A 23,024-nucleotide genomic window follows, 5' to 3' on the forward strand; every position below is an offset into this window, starting at 1 on the left:
AATCGCAAAAAAAAAATCTCCAGAGTACAGGAACTCCAGAGTGCCTGACTCTCCTGACGTTAGGCAGGAAAAAACTGAGGCTGTTAGAGCAGGGTGTGGGTTATACCGGGGGGGGCCACGCCCCCTGGGAGGAGCTGCACTGAGGTTTGTGTTTGTTAACACTTTAAGTGCTTTTTTTCTGCCTAAACTCTCCTAGTGAAAGCGGATATAACCCTAATGTCAAAGAATGCTGTGTCCGTCTATGAACGAAAGAGAAATAGGGGATAGTTTTATGGAATTTTTATTAATATTTTTTTTTTTACTACTAATTGTGGTGATCAGCGATATTTTTCGTGACTGCGACATTATGGCGGACACATCGGACAATTTTGACACATTTTTGGGACCATAGTCCTTTTCACAGCAAAAAAATGCTATAAAAATGCATTGTTTACTGTGAAAATGACAATTGCAGTTTAGGAGTTAACCACTAGGGGGCGCTGTAGGGGTTATGTGTGACCTCATATGGTTTTTTAACTGTAGGGGGCGGGGCTGGATGTGTGACGTCATTGATTGTGTTTCCCTATATCAGGGAACACACGATCAATGAAGCTGCCACAGTGAATAACAGGGAAGGTGTGTTTACACACGGCTCTCCCCGTTCTTCAGCTCCGGGGACCAATCGCGGGACTCCAGCGGCGATCGGGTCCACGGAGCTTCGGACCGGGTCGCGGGCCCGCGACTGGGCACTTAAAGGGGACATACAGGTACGTGCCTGTGCCCAGCCGTGCCATTCTGCCGACGTATATGTGCAGGAGGCGGTCCTTAAGTGGTTAAAGCTTCCTTTTGACCAGCTGAAAAGTTCCTGCCCATCTAGGAGTTTGCTGCTAGATCGGTGCCCCCTGTCTAGCAGTCCAACACGCCCCCGCTAAATGCAAAGCTGTAGGGGTGACTCCGAAGAGGGCATCGGACAGCACTGCAATGACAGAGCGCGGCGGACTTTAGCTGCAGCTTTTAGAAAGGCAGGGACGTTTTAGCTAGAGATAGGGAAGCTATGAAAACAAAAAAAAAACACAGTAGCCTATTGAAAATAAAAAAGGTCACAAAAGAATACATTCAAGAAACCTAAAAAAACCGAGGCTGATCACACAGAGGTAAATCACAAAAAACGCAAAGAAGTTCCAGCAGTGCATAGCCTGCAATACTCACAGGTTTGTGTTCCTTATCCCAAAATGCAATGGTATATTCTTATGACAGTTAAAATTGGAACTAAAGTTCTGCTATTCACAGCGAGCAGGCATGCAATGGGGGTTATTTACGGAAGGTAAATCCACTTTGCACCACAAGTGCAAAGTACACTTGAAATTGCACTGAAAGTGCACTTGGAAGTGCAGTCGCTGTAGATCTGAGGGGGACATGCAAGGAAAATAATAAACAGCATTTTAGCTTGCACATGATTGGATGATAAAATCAGCAGAGCCTCCCCTCGTTTCAGATCTACCCCTCAGATTTACAGCGACTGCACGTCCAAGTGCACTTTCAGGGTGATTTTAAGTGCACTTAAAGTGCAAAGTGGATTTGCCTTTCGTAAATAACCCCCAATGTGTCTTCTGCAATAAAATATACTTATCTGCCTGTTTGCAGCGTCCCCCAGCAAGTAAACTGAACTGCGCATGCACAGCTTAGCTTACAGTGGCCAGCCTGATCTGCGTCAGAGTGACATCATCCCGTGCATGTGCAGGAGTGACATCATCCCATATCAGCCAATGAAGATGGCCCGAAAACCATCACACAGAAGATGCCAGCACTAGCAAGGGACAGGAACCCTTAGAGGAAAGGTGAGTATGGATCCCTTTAGTTCTGCTTTAATTAAGGAGTTCTATAGTCTAATGGAGACATTACAGTACCTGTTCCGCTGAGGCTGTGCCGTGGGTTTTGGTGCTGTCAGTTTTGGTGCTGAACGGCTGGAGGAAACGGAGGCTTTGGAGGAAGCTGAGGCTTTGGAGGAAGAAGCCTGAGCTCTAAGCAATGCTGCATGCCTGTAAAAATGAACAGCAACTTAAAGTGGAGTTCCACCCATAAATATAACATTACATCAGTAGTTTTAAAAAAATGTCATTAGTCCTTTACGAAAATATATATATTTTTTTAGATGCCTTCAAAGTGTTGTTGCTAGGCAGAATAGTTAATCTTCCCACTTCCTGCACCTTGGTGCTTAATGCTTCCTAACCTACACCGCACAGACTCCTGGGAATGTAGTGGGTGTAACTTTCCAGGAGTCTGTGCACTCCCCAGTCTCAAAGAATCATGTGACTTGGACAGCACAGGTGCTGAAACCTGATCTGACACTGCTTGTGCAGCACTGAGCATGTGCGAGATCTGCAAGGCTGAAATCCAGGAAGTCATACAGTCTGGCTTCATGATGCCCACACTTAAGATGGCCCCAGTCAATTTCTATTTTATAAAGTGTCTAAATGCTGTAACAACCTAACAAAACAGACCTTAGCTTACAGACTAACTTTACTAGAATACATTAAGCTTGTGTATTACAGGGGTATTTATATATAAAAAGTGAAATTGTGGCCGGAACTCCGCTTTAAGAAAATAAAGATGTTTCTCTTACACATCTATCTATTTCATAGGAAGAGCGATAAGACAAGCTAGAGAGACTTCAGCAATTTAGAACAGGCAGAAATAAAAATATAAGTGGAGATACTTTATAAGACCTGTGCTTGTAGAAGCTTAGAACAATGCTTAACCTGAAGTCCATCAGAGCTACCATGGATACCCTCCTAACCAGACCATAGAAAAGACAAGTAAACCTTAAAGGACAAGTAAACCTTAAAGGACAAGTAAACTTTAAAGGACAAGTAAACTTTTTGGAACATGCAACATGTTCCAGCAGCTGCAGGCTCTCCCCTTCTCTCTGTGACAGTGAGCGGGGGATCTTCTCCCTGCGCTCGCTAATCACTATTTGAAAATAATGATGCCATGCAGGGCTCTGTCCTCACAGCTGCGCCACACAGTTTCCTGTTAATACATGAACTACAACAGTGTATAAATAAAATAATAATGCGCAACCCACAAACATAAAAGTGCAGAAAAAAAGGTGCACATCTGTGAAACTAAACCAGCACAAAGTCTGCAATCAAATTTCCCGTGTAGAAAAACACATATATATAAAAAATATATAAAATAGTCCAAAAAAAAAAAAAAAAAAAAAAAAAAATTTTTAAATGTGAACTGTTGAAATCAAATACAAAAAATTATATATAGTCCAAGAAACTTCCTAATTTCTGACACCAAACGATCAGCTTGCTTCTGTATGCTTCAGTATAGACAAAATTCTACATCCATATAATATGGGTGAAAGCAGTGCAGATAAATAAGCCTCTTACCAGAGAGACGGTTTCATAGACATGTCATCCCCGACCTGGGAGCTGTGGTTCATGCAAGCCGACAGGATCTGGCGTTCTGAACTTCAGGTGCAGCAGTGCTTGTGAATCACTCCTCAGCGATGAGATGACCAGCTCCTCAGCAGTGGACTGATTAACATGTGCGGCTCTCCCCGGGTGTTTTAGGAAACAGTTAGCAACAAAATAAAAAAAGAGAAGAGGGAGACTTCATAGTGTATTACTTGGTAGCAAAACACTTCTTTAATTAAAAAAAGTTTCTGAGTACAAACATCACAGTTTGATACGTGTCAAGCAACAGTTAACACAGAAACAAAAAAGCAGTATCTTTAAAAATCAAAAAAATAGCTCCGGTGACAACCAGAGAGCTAAAATATGGCAATGTCTATTGAATAAATGTAGACTCCAACCTACGCGGCGTTTCGCTTTTGTAATAAGCATCAACTGGGAACGGAGCTGGTCATCTCATCGCTGAGGAGTGATTCACAAGCACTGCTGCACCTGAAGTTCAGAACGCCAGATCCTGTCGGCTTGCATGAACCACAGCTCCCAGGTCGGGGATGACATGTCTATGAAACCGTCTCTCTGGTAAGAGGCTTATTTATCTGCACTGCTTTCACCCATATTATATGGATGTAGAATTTTGTCTATACTGAAGCATACAGAAGCAAGCTGATCGTTTGGTGTCAGAAATTAGGAAGTTTCTTGGACTATATATAATTTTTTGTATTTGATTTCAACAGTTCACATTTAAAAATTTTTTTTTTTTTTTTTTTTTTTTTTTTTTTTGGACTATTTTATATATTTTTTATATATATGTGTTTTTCTACACGGGAAATTTGATTGCAGACTTTGTGCTGGTTTAGTTTCACAGATGTGCACCTTTTTTTCTGCACTTTTATGTTTGTGGGTTGCGCATTATTATTTTATTTATACATCTTTAGCTTGCTGAATATTCCAGCGAATTTCACTATTGCAGCACCTAATTGAAAACTTTTTTTCACCTCAAACTTTCACTTATTATTTTTTCTATTTGAACCTTAAGGTATTTCAACTAGAATCATAATAATTTTTTGTTTAACACTCATTTTTGCATTTGTCAACACGTTTTTTTATTTATTTTTTAATATCTGATACCACTAAGGTGAAGCGCAAATCTACCTTGCTTTACATGAACTACAACAGGCCTCTACAAAATCCGGGCGCCCGGTCGCAATTTCGACAAGAAATTGTGACCTGGCGCCTGGGGGAAGCTTAGGGCTGCAGAAGGTCGCAAAGCCGCGGCCTCAATTACCGGCCGGGGCGCGATCACAGTGGGCCGCGCCGGCCGGTAATTGAGGCCACGGCTTTGCAGCCTTCACAGAAGGAAGCGGAGACCTGCTGAAGGAATCTAGGAGTGGCCATCTTGTGGTGGCCGTTGGCATTACAGGTTACATTACATGACAAGTAGCAAAAAACAGCAGTTCTAATGTGTTTTTTCGCTGTTTTCACTGCAATCTCCTTCCCTCTAATTAGAACCCCCAAACATTATATATATTTTTCATTCTAGAACCCTAGAGAATAAAATGGCAGTCGTTGCAATACTTTCTGTCACACTGTATTTGCGCAGCGGTCTTACAAGCGCACTTTTTTGGGGAAAAAATATACTTTTTAATTAAAAATAAGACACCAGTAAAGTTAGCCCAATTTTTTTTTATATTGTGAAAGATAATGTTACGCCGAGTAAATTGATACCCAACATGTCACGCTTCAAAGTTGCGTCCGCTCGTGGAATGGCGACAAACTTTTACCCTTTAAAATCTCCAAAGGCGACGTTTAAAAAATTCTACAGGTTGCATGTTTTGAGTTACAGAGGAGGTCTAGGGCTAGAATTATTGCTCTCGCTCCAACGATCGCGGCGATACCTAACCTGTGTGGTTTGAATACCGTTTACATATGTGGGCGCTACTCACGTATACGTTCGCTTCTGCACGCAAGCTTGGTGGGACGGGTGCTTTTTTTGGCTTCTAACTTTTTTAGCTGGATCCTAGATTCAAAGCAAATTTGCCAAACCCTGAACTACAACTACCATCAACCATTGTGGCCGACGGCTTGTAGTTTTGTATGAACAGGGAGGTTGTTGATGAGTGGCCTCGTAGTTCATTCACAAGCCCAGCAGCTTGTAAACAGCCCATATGGAGGTACAGGCTGACAGCTGCAGGGCTTGTCTGCAGGAGTCTGGCATTTCACCCCGATCCACTGATCAATCACGGGTGCAATGCATTCCAGGCTCCTTAAGGAAAAAATAATAAATGCACATTTTTTTTCCTGTAATAAATTTTGCACCCCCTCTGCCCAATCCCGAGCAAGGGGGAGTGTCTATACGCGGCGCAGTGGGGAATACTACAGCTATTCAAATGGAAGCTGTGATGTTCCCCGCACGCTGTTTAACCCATGCCGCGGCGGCATCTAGGTATGGGGGGACATGGCTGCATATAGGGGGGACATGGCTGCATATAGGGGGGACATGGCTGGATTTATGGGGGACATGGCTGCATATGTGGGGGGGGGGGACATGGCTGCCTATGTGGGGGGGGGGGGACATGGATGCATATGTGGGAGGGGACATGGCTGCATATGTGGGAGGGGACATGGCTGCATATGTGGGGGAGACATGGCTGCATATGTGGGGGAGACATGGCTGCATTTGTGGGGAGGACATGGCTGCATTTGGGGACACAAAATTAAAAAAAAAAAAAAAGTATCGTTATTCGGTATCGGCGAGTACTTGAAAAAAAAAAAAGTATCGGTACTTGTACTCGGTCCTAAAAAAGTGGTATCGGGACAACCTTATATATAAAAAAACTAAAGGAATATGTGCAATGCATAATTAACATCACCATTAATTGTCAAATAGTGAAAAAGATAACAATTGATAAAAAAGCGAATAGAAATAAATAAAAATAGTCCTTATGCACAAAGAACAAAAAATAAATAAAAATCTTCCGCTCCTAGTGAAAATAATGTCCAAGCAAATGTCCAACCCCACTGTAATGTCCACATCCCCCCCCCCACTGTAATATCCACATCTCCCCTACGATTGTCTGCTTGCTTACCACTACACAAACAGGCAGATCCACGAGCAGTTGAGGCAAGTGATGACGACGTCAGCACGCCGTTCACCTAGGACGCCGCCGGGTGGATCAAGATGGCCGCAGCTCCAGAGCTAGGCCGAAGCCGCGGCCTTTCCTATGGGCTCAATCCGCGAATCGGCACACCACGCAATCTGCGGATTGAGAGGCGAGAGCCAGATGCAGCCATCAAAAGAGCCACATCTGACTCGCGAGCCATATCGTTCCCGATCCCTGCAGTAGACTCTTACCCTGATTGGGAGATAGAGGCGCTCTTGCATGTACAGTCATGGTCCAGCGGGTGTCGGTGTTTGAGGCAGAAGTTCCCATGGCAGTCTCCACATGTAACCTTCATCAATTCTTTCTGCTTACAGCCTGGCTTTTGACACTTATTTGTGAATATCTGAATATATAAAAAGTTATTAGTTACAATGAGCACACTGAAATTTATTACAGATATAAAAAATAAAATAAAAAAATAAACACAACACAAAATAAAAAAAGAAGAAGGATGGCGAAAATGATGACACTGTTGTGTTTAAGTCCTCACCTTGCGCTTCTGCTGGGCCGGATCAGACTTGCAGTCCCGATCAATGTGATCCCCGACTACGATATCTGGAGTTTGTCCTCGAGTCACTGGGATTGGGATGTTACAGAGCGGACAAACTGGGACCTGGACATCCTGACACACACAAAGCACAGTCATTAGAGAAAGGGACAACATGTTAGTGAACAGATCTACACACTACCAGGAGTGTCAGGATTACCTTCTTATAGGCTGAGCTGCACTTATGAAGGATGTATGTGATGTGGTCTTTGCAGAAGATCTGCTCACAAGCGTCACATTTTAGAGGTAGGAAATCTGCAGAAAAATCCAGATAAAAAAAAAAATGCTATGAGGCTATTGGCGCGCACAGACAGACAGACACACACACACACACACACACACACACACACACACGCACACACGCACACACGCACGCACGCACGCACGCACACACACACACACACACAAGCAACTCTCCTGCTTCCTGTTTGGCAGGAATAAAACAATAGGTATACTTTACTATTCCTGACCCATTGAAAGCAAGGCACAACCCAAGAAGCCGATATCTGACCTAAGTGTATGTCCATCCAAAACCTTAGGCCCAGATTCTGGTAGAATGGAGTAAAACTGCGGCGGCGTAACGTATGTCATTTACGTTACGCCGCCGCAAGTTTTACAGGCAAGTGCTTTATTCTCAAAGAACTTGCCTGTAAAGTTGCGGCGGCGTAGCGTAAATCCCCCGGCGCAAGCCCGCCTAATTCAAATGATCTGGGTAGGGGGCGTGGACCATTTAAATTAGGCGCGTTCCCGCACCGAACGTACTGCGCATGCGCAGTCCCTAAAATTTCCCGACGTGCATTGCGCTAAATGAGGTCGCAAGGACGTCATTGGTTTCGACGTGAACGTAAATGGCGTCCAGCCCTATTCACGGACGACTTACGCAAACGACGTAAATTTTTGAATTTCGACCTGGGAACGACGGCCATACTTAACATTGACTGCGCCTCATATACCCAGGGGCAACTTTACGCGTCGCAAATCTAACGTAAACTTCGTAACTTCGCTGCGTCGACCGCGCGTACGTTCGGAAATTCGCGTATTTTGCTAATTTGCATAATCGATCGGGAAAACGACGGAGGCGGCACCTAGCGGCGGAAAAAAATAATTGCATTTAAGATCCGACAGCGCAAGAGCCTTACGCCTGTCGGATCTAATGGTTATCTATGCGTAACTGATTATAAGAATCAGTCGCATAGATACGACGGCCCAGATTAGGACTTACGACGGCGCACATGGCGTTGCGCCGTCGTAAGCCCTGTCAGAATCTGGGCTTAAATTTCTAGTTTTGGACAGAGTGAGGAAGGATCAGAACTCCTGTCTTGGTTTTACAGACATTTGGGAAGATCTACCTTCCACTTCCTGTCCGGCTGACAACCGTTTCACCATCAAGGAAGTCTGAAACAGGGACACGGACAGAGTGCGAGAGAGAGTTTTCTAGCTTTCCCCTCATTTCCTGTCTGGTAAACACGGTCAGCAGGACAGGAAGTGTAGGCAAGTCTCTCTAGGAAAATCCTGTTTAGCAGGATTTATTTATTACATGTTCTTATATAGCTCTGTCAAGTTACGCAGCACTTTACACATATACAATGTACATTCACATCAGTACCTGCCCTCAAGGAACTTACAATCTAAGGTCCCATACACTCACATTCATTCATACACATACTAGGGCCAATTGAGACAGGAGCCAATTAACCTACCAACATGTCTGTGGAGTGTGGGAGGAAACCGAAGTACCCGGAGAAAACCCACGCAGGCTCCAGGCAGGTAGTGTCGTGATTGGGATTCAAACAACCCTAGTGCTGCTAGGCGGAAGTGCTAACAACTTAGCCACTGTGCTGCCCAGCAATAAAAAAATATCAGAAGTTCTAATGGGGTGATCAACATTGCCCCCCCCCGGCTGGCAGCCCCAGAGCGTTTAGCATGTGGCTCGGGCCCGTCTGGAAAACCGGGAATGCTATGCATAGCAGCCACGGCGGACGACACAGACAAGCCTGGCCCATGCACATATGTAGGGTCACCGGGAATACTGTGCAAGCACAGCGGCCAGGGCAGCCTACACTGACAAGCTTGGCAAATGCACGTCTGGAGGGATGCTGGGGCTACCATGTTTGTAATAGCACTGGCAGCAGGGAATGCAGGAGTGGCAGGTAAGTATATTGCTGCATGGCCGGATGTAGGGGGGTGCTTGGGGGAGGACTGACGGCCGCACCCACTGAGAGCTACAGGAGGATCTGCTCATCAGCTCTCCTTCTTATTAATGTTATTTTATGTGCAGCCCAAGACAATTCCTCTTCTTCCAATGTGGCCCTGGAATATCAAAAGGTTGGACACCCCTCCTCTAATGCTTCCCCACTCTATCCAAAATAAAGGAAATGTTTTGGCTGGACGTACACCTAAAACCAAACACCAGGCCTGAGACAAAATGACCCTTGCATCGGGCTCCTCTCCACACTGCAAGGGTTACCTACTCATTTTTTCCAGGGGATGATGAATACTTAGAATTACTTACCCTATTTTTTCACCCCCTCCCAGCAGCTAGTGTTCTCTTTGGGATGTGGTTTGACAACATGGCATACAATGCAGTACCACTGGTCAGGCAGCGGAGAGAAGAAGGCTTTGGTGGACTGAGCATATGAGGAGGAGGAAGCCTGCCGGAGCAAAGAATGAGGTGTGTGTACACCTTATTCTATCCCCCCCTATACAAAATGAGCAGTAAACTGTAGTCCAGAAGGGAGCCCACTATAAGGGTAACATTTCCTCCAGCCAAGCTTTAAGGCAACAAGATGGGGTTACCGTATTTATCGGGGTATTGCGCGCACCCCTAAAGTGGACCCGCATTCCTGAAAAAAAAAAAAAAACATTTTAGTACTTACAGTTTTGGTGTCTTGTGCGGCGCCCATCGGCAGCCTCGTTGGGTCCGGCGTCCGTCTGCGGCTTCGGTGGTGTCCTCCTCGTCGGGTCCGGCGTCCTCCCCGCTTCCTGCGCTGAGTTTGAACCACTGCGCCGGCATATACCGAGCGCAGTACACTCGGCTCCTCTCGCGGTCACGTCCTGTACGTCCAGGACGTGACCTCGAGAGGAGCCGAGCCTGCCCGACTATACCTGCGCTCGGTATATGCCGGCGCAGTGATTCAAACTCGGCGCGGGAAACGGCGTATATCGATTTTGCCCTGAATTTCAGGGCAAAAAAGTGCGCGGTATACGCCGATAAATACAGTATATACAGTACAAAGTTGTTTTTCTCCAAATCGCTATATTTAAAGCGAAAGTCAAAACTTCCGCTCGTATGTCCTGTCCCACCCCCTCCGGTGCGTTTGGCACCTTTTGGGGGGGGGGGCAGCTACCTGTCCCCACTTACGGGTGATTTCGCCACTGCAAAAACGGCAGCAGCTCGGCTTCCTCCTCCTTCCCCCGCCGCCAGGCCAGTAGAAGAGAGGAGCAGGGCCTCGCGAATGCACAGTAGGGTTCCCGGTATGAAGCCGTAAGGCTACACTTCCGGGTTCCCTTACCCGCAATGGCGGTGGCAGCAACCGACAGTTGATAGAAACATCAGCTGCGGTACCGACATCTCTGGACTCCAAGACAGGTAAGGGTCCATTTATTAAAAGCCAGCAGCTGCAGTATGTGTAGCTGCTAGCTTTAAATTTTTGCAAAAATTGGCGGACCTCCGCTTCAAAACAATAAAAAATATATATAAAAGAGCAAGCACTTAAATGAGAAAGTCACATCAAACATGTTATTATAAAGTAAACAAAGCAATATTAATTAATAATATGTGCTCACAAGAAATTCACTATGCTTCCTATTCTAGCAGCACACCCCTCCATTAGTTGGACACTAGGAACAGACTCTTGGGAATTAGCAATAGATGTCTAATGCAAAAAGGCTTCCAGCCACACAATTCTTACCTAGCTGTTTACATGTTGGTTCTGAACAATGCTTCCCCAGGTCCGGAAACTCCATCCTGATACCTTCCAAAAGAAAAAAATATAAATATTAAGTACCAAAATATCCTTCTATATTGTACTGACAACACACTCAATATTACATTTTGTAACTATTAACTATTTTGTATGGGTAGCTTTCATTTCCGTTGTAAATACAGCAGCGGAAAATATTTGATCCCCCACCAGTGATAGCTGGTGCTCCAAATTTTTGGGGGGCGCAAAAAAAAAAAAAAAAAAAAAAAAAAAAAAAAAAATTGCAGCCACTGTGCCCATCAATTGCTATGATTAAGCACTAATTTCTAGTGCGAAACGCGTCAGATGTTTTACTTCCGTGTTGTGTGCTGTGACTTGTAGTGCAGTTTTCCTTTTTTTTTAAATACATTTTCTTTTTCCATTTGTTGCCCATCAATTGCCGCCAGCGTGCCCATCAATTGCCGCCAGCGTGCATCCGCCGCCCACCGAGCACTTACTTGTCTCGGTGGGGCAGTGGGTCACGGCAGCGATGTCCTCCACGCTTCTCAATGTCTTCTCCCGTCCTCTGCTAGGATTGGACGCCTGATAGGCATCCAATCCCAGCACCTTTCAGCCAATCAGGTGACAGGTAACAAACCAGAGCACCTGATTGGCTGAGAGGCAGTTTAGTGTTAGAAAAGCGAATATTCATTCGCTTTCCTAACACAATGCTGAGTGAACTGCGAGTGCCCAGCATGGCGACTGCTGTTCACCTTTTTTGAATGCCTATTAGAGCCTATTGCTCTAATCAGATGCTTCCAAAAAATACCCCGCGGCTGTAATTCAGGTGCCCGAAAAGGGTGGCAGCGGCGACCAAAGATAGATTCATGCAATGTGAGGGAAGCCAATAATTACACAGGAGAAGCTTGTGAATGATCTCAAGGCAAATGGGACCACAGTCACCCATCAAACCATTGGAAACACAATACACCGCCATGGATTGAAATCCTGCAGTGCCCACAAGGTCCCCCTCCTCAAGAAATGCTACATCCAATACTAAACCTCTATGTAATGTCCCTTTTATGAGGGCTCACCCTCTATATAATGTCCCTTTTATGAGGGCTCACCCTCTATATAATGTCCCTTTTATGAGGGCTCACCCTCTATATAATGTCCCTTTTATGAGGGCTCACCCTCTATATAATGTCCCTTTTATGAGGGCTCACCCTCTATATAATGTCCCTTTTATGAGGGCTCACCCTCTATATAATGTCCCTTTTATGAGGGCTCACCCTCTATATAATGTCCCTTTTATGAGGGCTCACCCTCTATATAATGTCCCTTTTATGAGGGCTCACCCTCTATATAATGTCCCTTTTATGAGGGCTCACCCTCTATATAATGTTCCTTTTATGAGGGCTCACCCTCTATATAATGTTGCCTTTAAAAGGACTCACATCTATACAGCCCCGGCCTCCATATAATGCCCTCTCTATATAACCTCATATACAGACTCACCTTCTATATAATGTCCATCTCTATAAGGACTCGCCCTCCTCTAAATAATGTATCCTTCTATAAGGACTCGACCTCTATACACTGTACCTCTCTAGATAGCCTTCCCCCTATATGATGTCCCCTTTAAAAAAGACCGAACCCTCTATAACAGGGGTGCGCAACCTTTTGAAGAGCAAGGGCCGCGTAAGTGACTTGGAAACTGGTCACAGGCCACAATGAACTATGGGGGTTTACCTCCCCGAAACTTCAAATGTAAACAATCCTTTACAGTCCTGAGCCCCCTATAAGGCTGCGGTTTACCTGCACCTTCTATTATATCTTGCAGGTGTGGTGAACTTTCAGAAACCATTATTATTAGGTGCCATTATGCCCATTACAAGAGTGCAATGAATGCAATGTTTAACCCCACTTGCCCACTGGGTACTTTTACCGCCTTCCTACCCAGGCCATTTTCCAGCGCTCTCACACTTTAAATGACAATTGCACGGTCATGCTACACTGTACCTATATGAAATAAAGCTTTCAATCACCACTGAGGTTTTTATTTATTATATATATATATATATATATATAGTTATAAAATTTTGCAAACAGGTAATTTTTCTCCTTCACTGATGATGCTGCACTGATAGGCGGCATTGGTGGGCACTGATTAGCAGTACTGATGGGCACTAATAGATGGCACTGGTGGGCACGGATTTGCAGCACTGGTTGGCGTTTAGGGGACCAAGGTCCCTCGAACAGAAACCATTTACCTGCTTTATTCTTTTCTTCACGCTGACAGCTGATCATGTGGTAAAGGGCCCGCTGTGATTGGCCCTTTACCCTGCTCTGTAATCAGCTGAGTTCGCAGGACTCAGCAAACACAGAGCGCGCCGCACAAGACCGGGAGGACGTACATAGACGCTAGGGGTGCAACGGATCGTAACTGATCCGTGATCCGTACGGGTCGCCCTGTATGGATCGGCACAGATTGCGATCCTCGGAATGCACCGCCGCCGCGGCCTTAGGAAAGGCCGCGGCTTTGGCCTACCTCCGGAGCAGTTGGCCATCTTGGTACACCTGGCGGCAAAGCGGTACAGTGCAGTGAGTTGGATCATTTTTGGACTGGCTTTTATTATGCCTAAACTATTGGCTAACTAATGGTAATGGCTATTATTACTAATATGTCGGGGCAATGTTATACTAGTACTACTGGCTATTATTACTATTGTCATGTGGGGGCAATGTTAAACTACTGGCTATTATTACTAATGTGGGGGCAATGCTAAACTACTGGCTATTATTACTAATGTGGGGGCAATGTTAAACTACTGGCTATTATTACTATGTGGGGGCAATGTTAAACTACTGGCTATTATTACTATGTGGGGGCAATGTTGAACTACTGGCTATTATTACTATGTGGGGGCAATGTTAAACTACTGGCTATTATTACTATGTGGGGGCAATGTTGAACTACTGGCTATTATTACTATGTGGGGGCAATGTTAAACTACTGGCTATTATTACTATGTGGGGGCAATGTTGAACTACTGGCTATTATTACTATGTGGGGGCAATGTTAAACTACTGGCTATTATTACTATGTGGAGGCAATGTTAAACTACTGGCTATTATTACTATGTGGGGGCAATGTTGAACTACTGGCTATTATTACTATGTGGGGGCAATGTTAAACTACTGGCTATTATTACTATGTGGGGGCAATGTTAAACTACTGGCTATTATTACTATGTGGGGGCAATGTTAAACTACTGGCTATTATTACTATGTGGGGGGCAATGTTAAACTACTGGCTATTATTACAATGTGGAGGCAATGTTAAACTACTGGCTATTATTACTAATGTGGGGGGCAATGTTGCACTGGAACAGTGATGGTGATGACGAGTGGGGGGCAATGGTGGACAATACGTGATGAGTGGGGGGCTGGGGGCAATGGTGGATTGCGGGATGCAGCAATTTCAATACAAAATGGAGCTTATTTGCTTAAATACAGTATTTGTAAATCCGACAGACAGTTTAAATGGTAAAATAAAAGTGAAAATCAGAGGTGTTCTGTCACATTAGCAACCATGTGAGGTCAGCAGGTTTGCTGCGGCTTTTAAAAATTAACATTAAACCGTCCGTCAGATTTCCAAATACTGTATTTAAGCACATGAGCTCCGTTTTGTGTTGATCTGAAAATGATCCGATCCGTGACTCCTGATCCGAGGATCGATCCGATCCATGAGTTTTTTGATCCGTTGCACCCCCTAATAGACGCCCTCCCGGCATTTGAGGTTCGTGCTGTAGCTGTCTTTCGGCTACATCGCAAATGTCAAGTGGTTAACCAAATGACCCCCCGGGCCTTTTCAGGCACTTTTTATTTACTTGTAACAATCAATATTTTTTGCTAGAAAATATCTTAGAACCCCCAAACATTATATATATATATATATATATATTCAAAGCAGAGGCCCTAGAGAATAAATTGGTGGGTTTTGCAACATTTTATATCACACATTATTTGGGTAGAAAATTTTCAAACACAATTTTTTATTTTTATGCAAAAACAAAAAAACACACACAATACATAACTCAATTTTTTGTAAAATATAAAAGTAAATGTTATGCCAAAGCATGATACCAAAATACCATGTCATGCTTTAAAATTTCACATGCCCATGCAACGGTGACAAACGGCATACATTTTACTATCCATAGGGGACGCTTTAAAAGCCTTTACATGTTACCACTTTCGATTTACAGATGAGGTCTGGTGCTAGAATGACTGCCCACGTTCGTGGTGATACCTTATGTGTGGGATGATTACCGTCTGTGTGCATGCGGGATCGACGGGTGATTTTGTGCACGAGCACGGGGGACAGGGGCACTTAAAAATAAATATTTGTTTCATTTTTTTTTTTTTTTTACACGGTTGCTTTAAGTCTTTTTTGTTTTTTAATCACTTAAATTGCTGTTACAATGAATGTAAACATCCCTTGTGACAACAATAGACATGTGACAGGTACACTTTATGTATAGATCTGCGGTCTAAAAGACCTCAGATCCCTCTTCTGCACTTAAAAGCATTTGATCACACCAGGATCAGTGTGAGCAGATTTTTTTTTTTTTTTTTTTTTTAAACGTCCCCTCTTGCTACTTGTAAAAGCAATCTAGCGGCTAGTCAGCCTCTAGGACTGCTTTTACAAGGGAGCCAACTGTCAGCTTTAGTACCGGGGTGATGGCAGCTTCTGCTGGCATCGCTCTCCAGGCTGCTAGAAAGGTCCCAGGCAAAGTGGTGCACTTGGTATCACTCCGCCTGGGACAGGAGAGGGCACTACAGAGGAAACATCCTGCTCCCTCTGCAGCCAGTGCTGGCTCCATGCACTCTGATGGCGGGTCGGCAACCCGTTATATGTTATCTGGGCTTGCTGACCCACCATCCCAGAGCATGGGCATGCGCTTCCCTGGTTTCGGTCTTGGGTCACTCAAGCCCCTGCTCCATTTAATGCCCTCTTCTATAAGGAGTCACCCTCTATATAAATGTCCATCTCTATCTAACCTCACCTATCTAATGCCCATCTCTATCTAACCTCACCTATCTAATGCCCATCTCTATATAATGTCCCCTATATATGGCCTTGTTCTCTATATAATGTCCCCTAGATATGGCCTCACCCCCTATATAATGTCCCCTAGATATGGCCTCACCCCCACTATATGACCTTACCCCCTATATAATGTCCCCTAGATATGGCCTTACCCCCTATATAATGTCCCCTAGATATGGCCTCACCCCCACAACATGGCCTCACCCCCTATACAATGTCCCCTAGATATGGCCTCACCCCCTATACAATGTCCCCTAGATATGGCCTCACCCCCACTATATGGCCTTACCCCCTATATAATGTCCCCTAGATATGGCCTCACCCCCTATACAATGTCCCCTAGATATGGCCTCACCCCCTATACAATGTCCCCTAGATATGGCCTCACCCCCTATACAATGTCCCCTAGATATGGCCTCACCCCCTATACAATGTCCCCTAGATATGGCCTCACCCCCTATACAATGTCCCCTAGATATGGTCTCACCCCCTATACAATGTCCCCTAGATATGGCCTCACCCCCTATACAATGTCCCCTAGATATGGCCTCACCCCCTATACAATGTCCCCTAGATATGGTCTCACCCCCCTAGATATGACTTCACCCCCACTATATGGCCTCACCCCCTATACAATGTCCCCTAGATATGGTCTCACCCCCACTATATAATGTCCCCTAGATATAACTTCACCCCCACTATATGGCCTCACCCCCTATACAATGTCCCCTAGATATGGTCTCACCCCCCTATACAATGTCCCCTAAATATGGCCTCACCCCCACTATATGGCCTTACCCCCTATACAATGTCCCCTAGATATGGCCTCACCCCCTATACAATGTCCCCTAGATATGGCCTCACCCCCTATACAATGTCCCCTAGATATGGCCTCACCCCCACTATATGGCCTTACCCCCTATACAATGTCCCCTAGATATGGCCTCACCCCCACTATATGGCCTTACCCCCTATACAATGTCCCCTAGATATGGCCTCACCCCCTATACAATGTCCCCTAGATATGGCCTCACCCCCTAGATATGGTCTCACCCCCCTATATAATGTCCCCTAGATATGACTTCACCCCCACTATATGGCCTCACCCCCTATACAATGTCCCCTAGATATGGCCTCACCCCCACTATATGGCCTTACCCCCTATACAATGTCCCCTAGATATGGCCTCACCCCCACTATATGGCCTTACCCCCTACATAATGTCCCCTAGATATGGTCTCACCCCCCCCCTATACAATGTGCCCTAGATATGGCCTCATCCCCACTATATTGCCTCACCCCCTATACAATGTCCCCTAGATATGGTCTCACCCCCACTATATGGCCTTACCCCCTATACAATGTCCCCTAGATATGGCCTCACCCCCACTATATGGCCTTACCCCCTATACAATGTCCCCTAGATATGGTCTCACCCCCCCTATACAATGTCCCCTAGATATGGCCTCATCCTCACTATATTGCCTTACCCCCTATACAATGTCCCCTAGATATGGCCTCATCCCCACCCCCACTATATGGCCTCACCCCCTATACAATGTCCCCCATATATGGCCTCACCCTCTAGTCTATATAATGCCCCATAGATATGGCCTCACCCCCTATATATGGCCTCGTTCTCTATATAATATCCCCTAGATATGGACCCACCCCCTATATAATGTCCCCTAGATATGGTCTCACCCCCCTATATAATGTACCCTAGATATGGCCTCACTCCCCTATATAATGTCCCCTAGATATGGCCTCACCCTCTAGTGTATATAATGTCCCATAGATACGGCCTCACCCCCTATATACAGCACACACTATACATATATTATATATAGATCTCCCTCCTGGCACCTCCCCCTTCCGTACTGTATTTGCGATATCACCCCAATTCCCCCGTGGTGACCCCACTCCTCACACCCCGCTTACACTCACCAGACCACAGGCACAGGCAGCAGCCTTACACACCCGGAAATGGCGTCACTTCCGCCCTGTTACCCCTGGAGACCGTGCGCAAGCTCTTGCCGACCAGCCCGTCCATAGGCTGGCAGGAGTTGTCACTCCAGGGTGGGCGGGACTTGTCGGCCATGTTGGTACACCCGACGCTGCGGGGGTGTAGCGTTAAGCAATGTGTTGTGACAGCTGAGTCATGTGTTACGCACGTGACTTCCTCTGGGGATCGGTGTGTTCTGTTCGGAGGAATTATTTTTAGTGCTCTTGGAGTCAGACATTCCTGCAGAGTCTTTATAAATAATGGCAGCCTGTTTATGTCCTTATTTATTATAATTATTATTATTATTATTTTCTACCTATAGTAATATTTATTTTACTATAATAATTCTATGTAGAACACGACAAATCAATCTTTAGAAGTTTTCTTTGATTTATATCTATTTATCATTTTGATTTATATTATTTATACACACACTCTCTATATTTATATAATATATATCTACACTATAAAGATTTATATTTTTTCTAGCTTTATATCAGATATATTTATTATATATTTATATTGATTTATTTTTATCTATATTTGCAAATATCTGAAAATGTCCTGTGCATTTTAAAAATGCCGTAAACAACGCGTATAGAAAAGAATCACCCCCTTTAACCGCTAAAAGACCAAGGGCTAGATTCAGAGAAAATTTTCCTCGGCGTATCTATAGATACGCCGCGTAAATTCAAATCTGCGCCGGCGTATCTTCTTTCTGTATTCAGAAAGCAAGATACGCCGGAATTAGGCTAAGACCCGACTGGCGTAAGTCTTTTACACCGTCGTATCTTAGGGTGCATATTTACGCTGGCCAGCTAGGTGGCACTTCCCTCGTTTTCGGCGTACAATTTGCAAATGACCTAGATACGCCGATTCACAAACGTACGTGTGCCCGGCTGAATTTTTTACGTTGTTTGCGTAAGGCTTTTTCTGGCGTAACGTTGCTCCTGCTTCTATGAGGCGTACGCAATGTTAAGTATGGATGTCGTTCACGCGTCCAATTTTTTTTTTACGTCGTTTGCGTAAGTCGTTCGCGAATAGGGCTGGACGTAATTTACATTCACGTCGAAAGCAATGACAATTTGCGGCGGAATTTCGAGCATGCACACTGGGATTCTTTCACGAACGGCGCATGCGCCGTTCGTTAAAAACGTAAAATGCGCGGGGTCAACAATAATTTAAATAAAACACGCACACATCATCCCCATTTGAATTAGGCGGGCTTACGCCGGCCCAGATACGTTACGCCGCCGTAACTTAGGGCGCAAGTTCTTTCAGAATACGGAACTTGCGCCCTAATTTACAGCGGCGTAACGTATCAGAAATACGTTACGCCCGCACAAGAGTACGCTGGGCTACCTGAATCTAGCCCCAGGATTTTTTCTGCATACAATTTAAAATCAGGATTTTTTTTTTTTGCTAGAAAATTATAATCCCCAAACATTTATTTATTTATATATATATATATATATATATATACACACACACACACACACACACACATTTTAGCAGAGACCTTAGAGGAAAAAAATGGCGGTCATTGCAATATTTAATGTCACACAGTATTTGTGTGAGCGATTTTTCAAATGCAATTTTTTTTAAAAAAAAAAAACTTTGCTGAATTAAAAAAAAAAAACATTAAAGTTAGCCCAATTTTTTGAAAAATGTGAAAGATGATGTTATAGCAAGTAAATAGATACCTAACATGTCACGCTTTAAAATTGCGCACACTGGTGGAATGGCGCCAAACTCCGGTACTTATAAATCTCCATAGGCGATGCTTTAAAACATTTTTTTTACGGTTAACAGTTTAGAATTACAAAGGTCTTGCACTAGAATCATTGCTCTCGCTCTAACGATCGCAGCGATAAATTCTGATCACTTTTATTGCTGTCACAAGGAATGTAAACATCCCTTGTTACAGTAATAGGTGGTGACAGGTCCTCTTTATGGAGGGATTGGGGGTCTGTAAGACCCCAAACCCCTCCTCTGCACTTGAACTTATTCAAAACACCAAGATCGGCGTTTTTGAATACTTTGGATTTTTGAAAAATGGCGGCTTTGCCTTAGAGTAAACCGAAAGCGACATTGTGACTTTGCTTCCAGGTTACTGCACCACGTAACTGATCAAAGCGGATTCCGGAATTGTTCGGATCTCCGGCCAGTCAGCGGACGTGCTGGCTGGTGGCTCGGAACTCACGGTGGGATAGGAGAGCCCGGGTGAGCGGCGGGAGTGGGGACGCCCCCCCTCTCACTGCTTGTAATAACAGCCGAGCGGCTGCTTAGCCACATCAGTTGTAATAAATTGAAAGAAAGCCGACCGTCGGCCCTATAAAACAGTACCGAGTGTCATCTGCCATGAACCTGGAGGATTAGGTAAGTAAGGATGACATAAAGAAGACAAAACACGCTGGGCGGAGCTTCCTTGAATTTTTGGATTAAATTTCATACAATATATATATATATATATATATATATATATATATATATATATATAGTGAAGTATGGTGGTGGGGGCATAATGGTTTGTGGCTGCTTTGCTGCGTCAGGGGCTGGACGGATTGCTATCATCGAAGGAAAAATTAATTCCCAAGTTTATCAAGACATTTTGCAGGAGAACTTAAGGCCATCTGTCCACCAGCTGAAGCTCAACAGAAGATGGGTGTTGCAACAGGACAACGACCCAAAGCATAGAAGTAAATCAACAACAGAATGGCTTAAACAGAAGTAAATACGCCTTCTGGAGTGGCCCAGTCAGAGTCCCGACCTCAACCCGATTGAGATGCTGTGGCATGGCCTTTAAGAAAGCGATACACACCAGACATCCCAAGAATATTGCTGAACTGAAACAGTTCTGTAAAGAGGAATGGTCAAGAATTACTCCTGACCGTTGTGCACGTCTGATCTGCAACTACAGGAAACGTTTGGTTGAAGGAGATTCAACCAGTTATTAAATCCAAGGGTTCACATACTTTTTCCACCTCCACTGTGAATGTTTACATGGTGTGTTCAATAAAAACATGGTAACATTTAATTCTTTGTGTGTTATTAGTTTAAGCAGACTGTGATTGTCTATTATTGTGACTTTGATGAAGATCAGATCACATTTTATGACCAATTTGTGCAGAAATCCATATCATTCCAAAAGGGTTCACATACTTTTATTTAGGGTTGTCCCGATACCACTTTTTTAGGACTGAGTACAAGTACCGATACTTTTTTTCAAGTACTCGCCGATACCGAATACCGATACTTTTTTTTAAATGTGTCCCCAAATGCAGCCATGTCCCCCCACATGCATCCATGTCCCCCCATATATGCAGCCATGTCCCCCCATATGCAGCCATGTCCCCCCCATATGCAGCCATGTCCCCCCCATATGCAGCCATGTCCCCCCTATATGCAGCCATGTCCCCCCTATATGCAGCCATGTCCCCCCCATATCCAGCCATGTCCCCCATATATCCAGCCATGTCCCCCCTATATGCAGCCATGTCCCCCATAAATGCAGCCATGTCCCCCATAAATCCAGCCATGTCCCCCCTATATGCAGCCATGTCCCCCCTATATGCAGCCATGTCCCCCCATACCTAGATTCCGCCGCCGCATGGGTTAAACAGCGTGCGGGGAACATCACAGCTTTCATTTGAATAGCTGTACTATTCCCCGCTGCGCCGCGTATAGACACTGCCCCTTGCTCGGGATTGGACAGATCCCGAGCAAGGGGGAGTGTCTATACGCGGCGCGGCGGGAAATACTACAGCTATTCAAATGAAAGCTGTGATATTCCCCGCACGCTGTTTAACCCATGCGGCGGCGGCGGCGGCGTTGCGGTATGCGACGGGGTCAGCGGCGGGGTGGGTGCTGCAAGTATTCTATTTAGGTATCGGGGGTATTTGCGGGAGTACAAGTACTCCCGCAAATACTCGGTATCGGGACAACCCTACTTTTATTACCATTGTTATATATATATATATATATATATATATATATATATATAGATATATATTTGCACAGGGAAGCAAAGAATTTTGATGGATGAATTTTGATAAATCATGGTTTTGCACTGTGATTTTTAAGATAGATATAGCAACAGGAGTACTATTAGAATTAGGTGTATTTTATGTTTTTTTCATAGCACGAGTTCTTTTCTTGATTCTTATAGAGGAATCCTGTCTTCTGCTCCATTTAGCCCAGAGGCACTTACCAGTCCAAGCTGCATCCATCACAGTGGACACAGGGCCTTTTGGAACTCAACACCACCTTGGACCTGTACAGCACCCTTCCAGTGAGATCTCCTTGTACACTGTAGCCCAGGGGTCTCCAAACTGCGGCCCGAGGGCCAGATGTGGCCCTTTGCTAGCCTTTATCCAGCCCTTGGGGCACAATTCCTCCCACTGACATGAGGCATTATTTCTCCCATTGACACCAACAATGGGGCACTATATTATCCACTAATACCAATGATGGCATACTATTCCTCCTACTAATAGGGGGAATACTCCTCTTCCTATTGACCACCAACCCTGAGGCCATATTTGTTCTCACTGATGCCGGTCCCATGACATTTTCTTCCCTTGCTGGCCCCAATCCGGCCCTCCTAAAGTCTGAAGGGCAATAAAGTGGCCCTTTGTTTGAAAAGTTTGGAGACCCCTGCTGTAGCCTATAGATTGCTGCTCCCAAGATCCAGCAACATTACAGGCCGTCCTCGCACGTGCACATGGGGTCCAGGTACAGTTCCTTTTGGCCTCCTGGCTGTATTATCTAATCTGAATAAAGCCCTTTCAGGGGTGTTAGAAATAGGCTAGAAAGCCTGGGACTAATGCCCCCAAAAGGAGAGCTTTCGAGAAACCACATGGAAAATTGGGGAAAGAAACTGCGCTAAGGAT

General features: G+C 44.8%; 1 protein-coding gene across 4 annotated transcripts in view; it reads right to left on the reverse strand.

Moving 5' to 3' along the window:
* The window catches only part of ZFAND2B (zinc finger AN1-type containing 2B), a 34,025-nt gene extending 15,845 nt beyond the window's left edge, over positions 1–18,180 (reverse strand). For 3 of the 4 annotated variants that reach the window (XM_040358167.1, XM_040358165.1, XM_040358166.1), the window contains exons 1-6: positions 18,075–18,179; positions 11,021–11,083; positions 7,270–7,364; positions 7,053–7,184; positions 6,754–6,905; positions 1,887–2,018 (exon numbers count right to left, since the gene is read on the reverse strand). In XM_040358167.1, coding sequence (XP_040214101.1) covers positions 1,887–2,018; positions 6,754–6,905; positions 7,053–7,184; positions 7,270–7,364; positions 11,021–11,075 — 566 coding nt within the window. In that variant the 5' untranslated portion in view covers positions 11,076–11,083; positions 18,075–18,179. Of the gene's footprint in view, positions 1–1,886; positions 2,019–6,753; positions 6,906–7,052; positions 7,185–7,269; positions 7,365–11,020; positions 11,084–18,074 lie in introns of all 4 variants that reach the window. The other variant, XM_040358168.1, reaches the window with a different exon arrangement.
* Positions 18,181–23,024: the final 4,844 nt, after the last annotated feature.

This window comes from Rana temporaria, chromosome 6, assembly GCF_905171775.1.
Source record: "Rana temporaria chromosome 6, aRanTem1.1, whole genome shotgun sequence".
Lineage (NCBI taxonomy): Eukaryota > Metazoa > Chordata > Amphibia > Anura > Ranidae > Rana > Rana temporaria.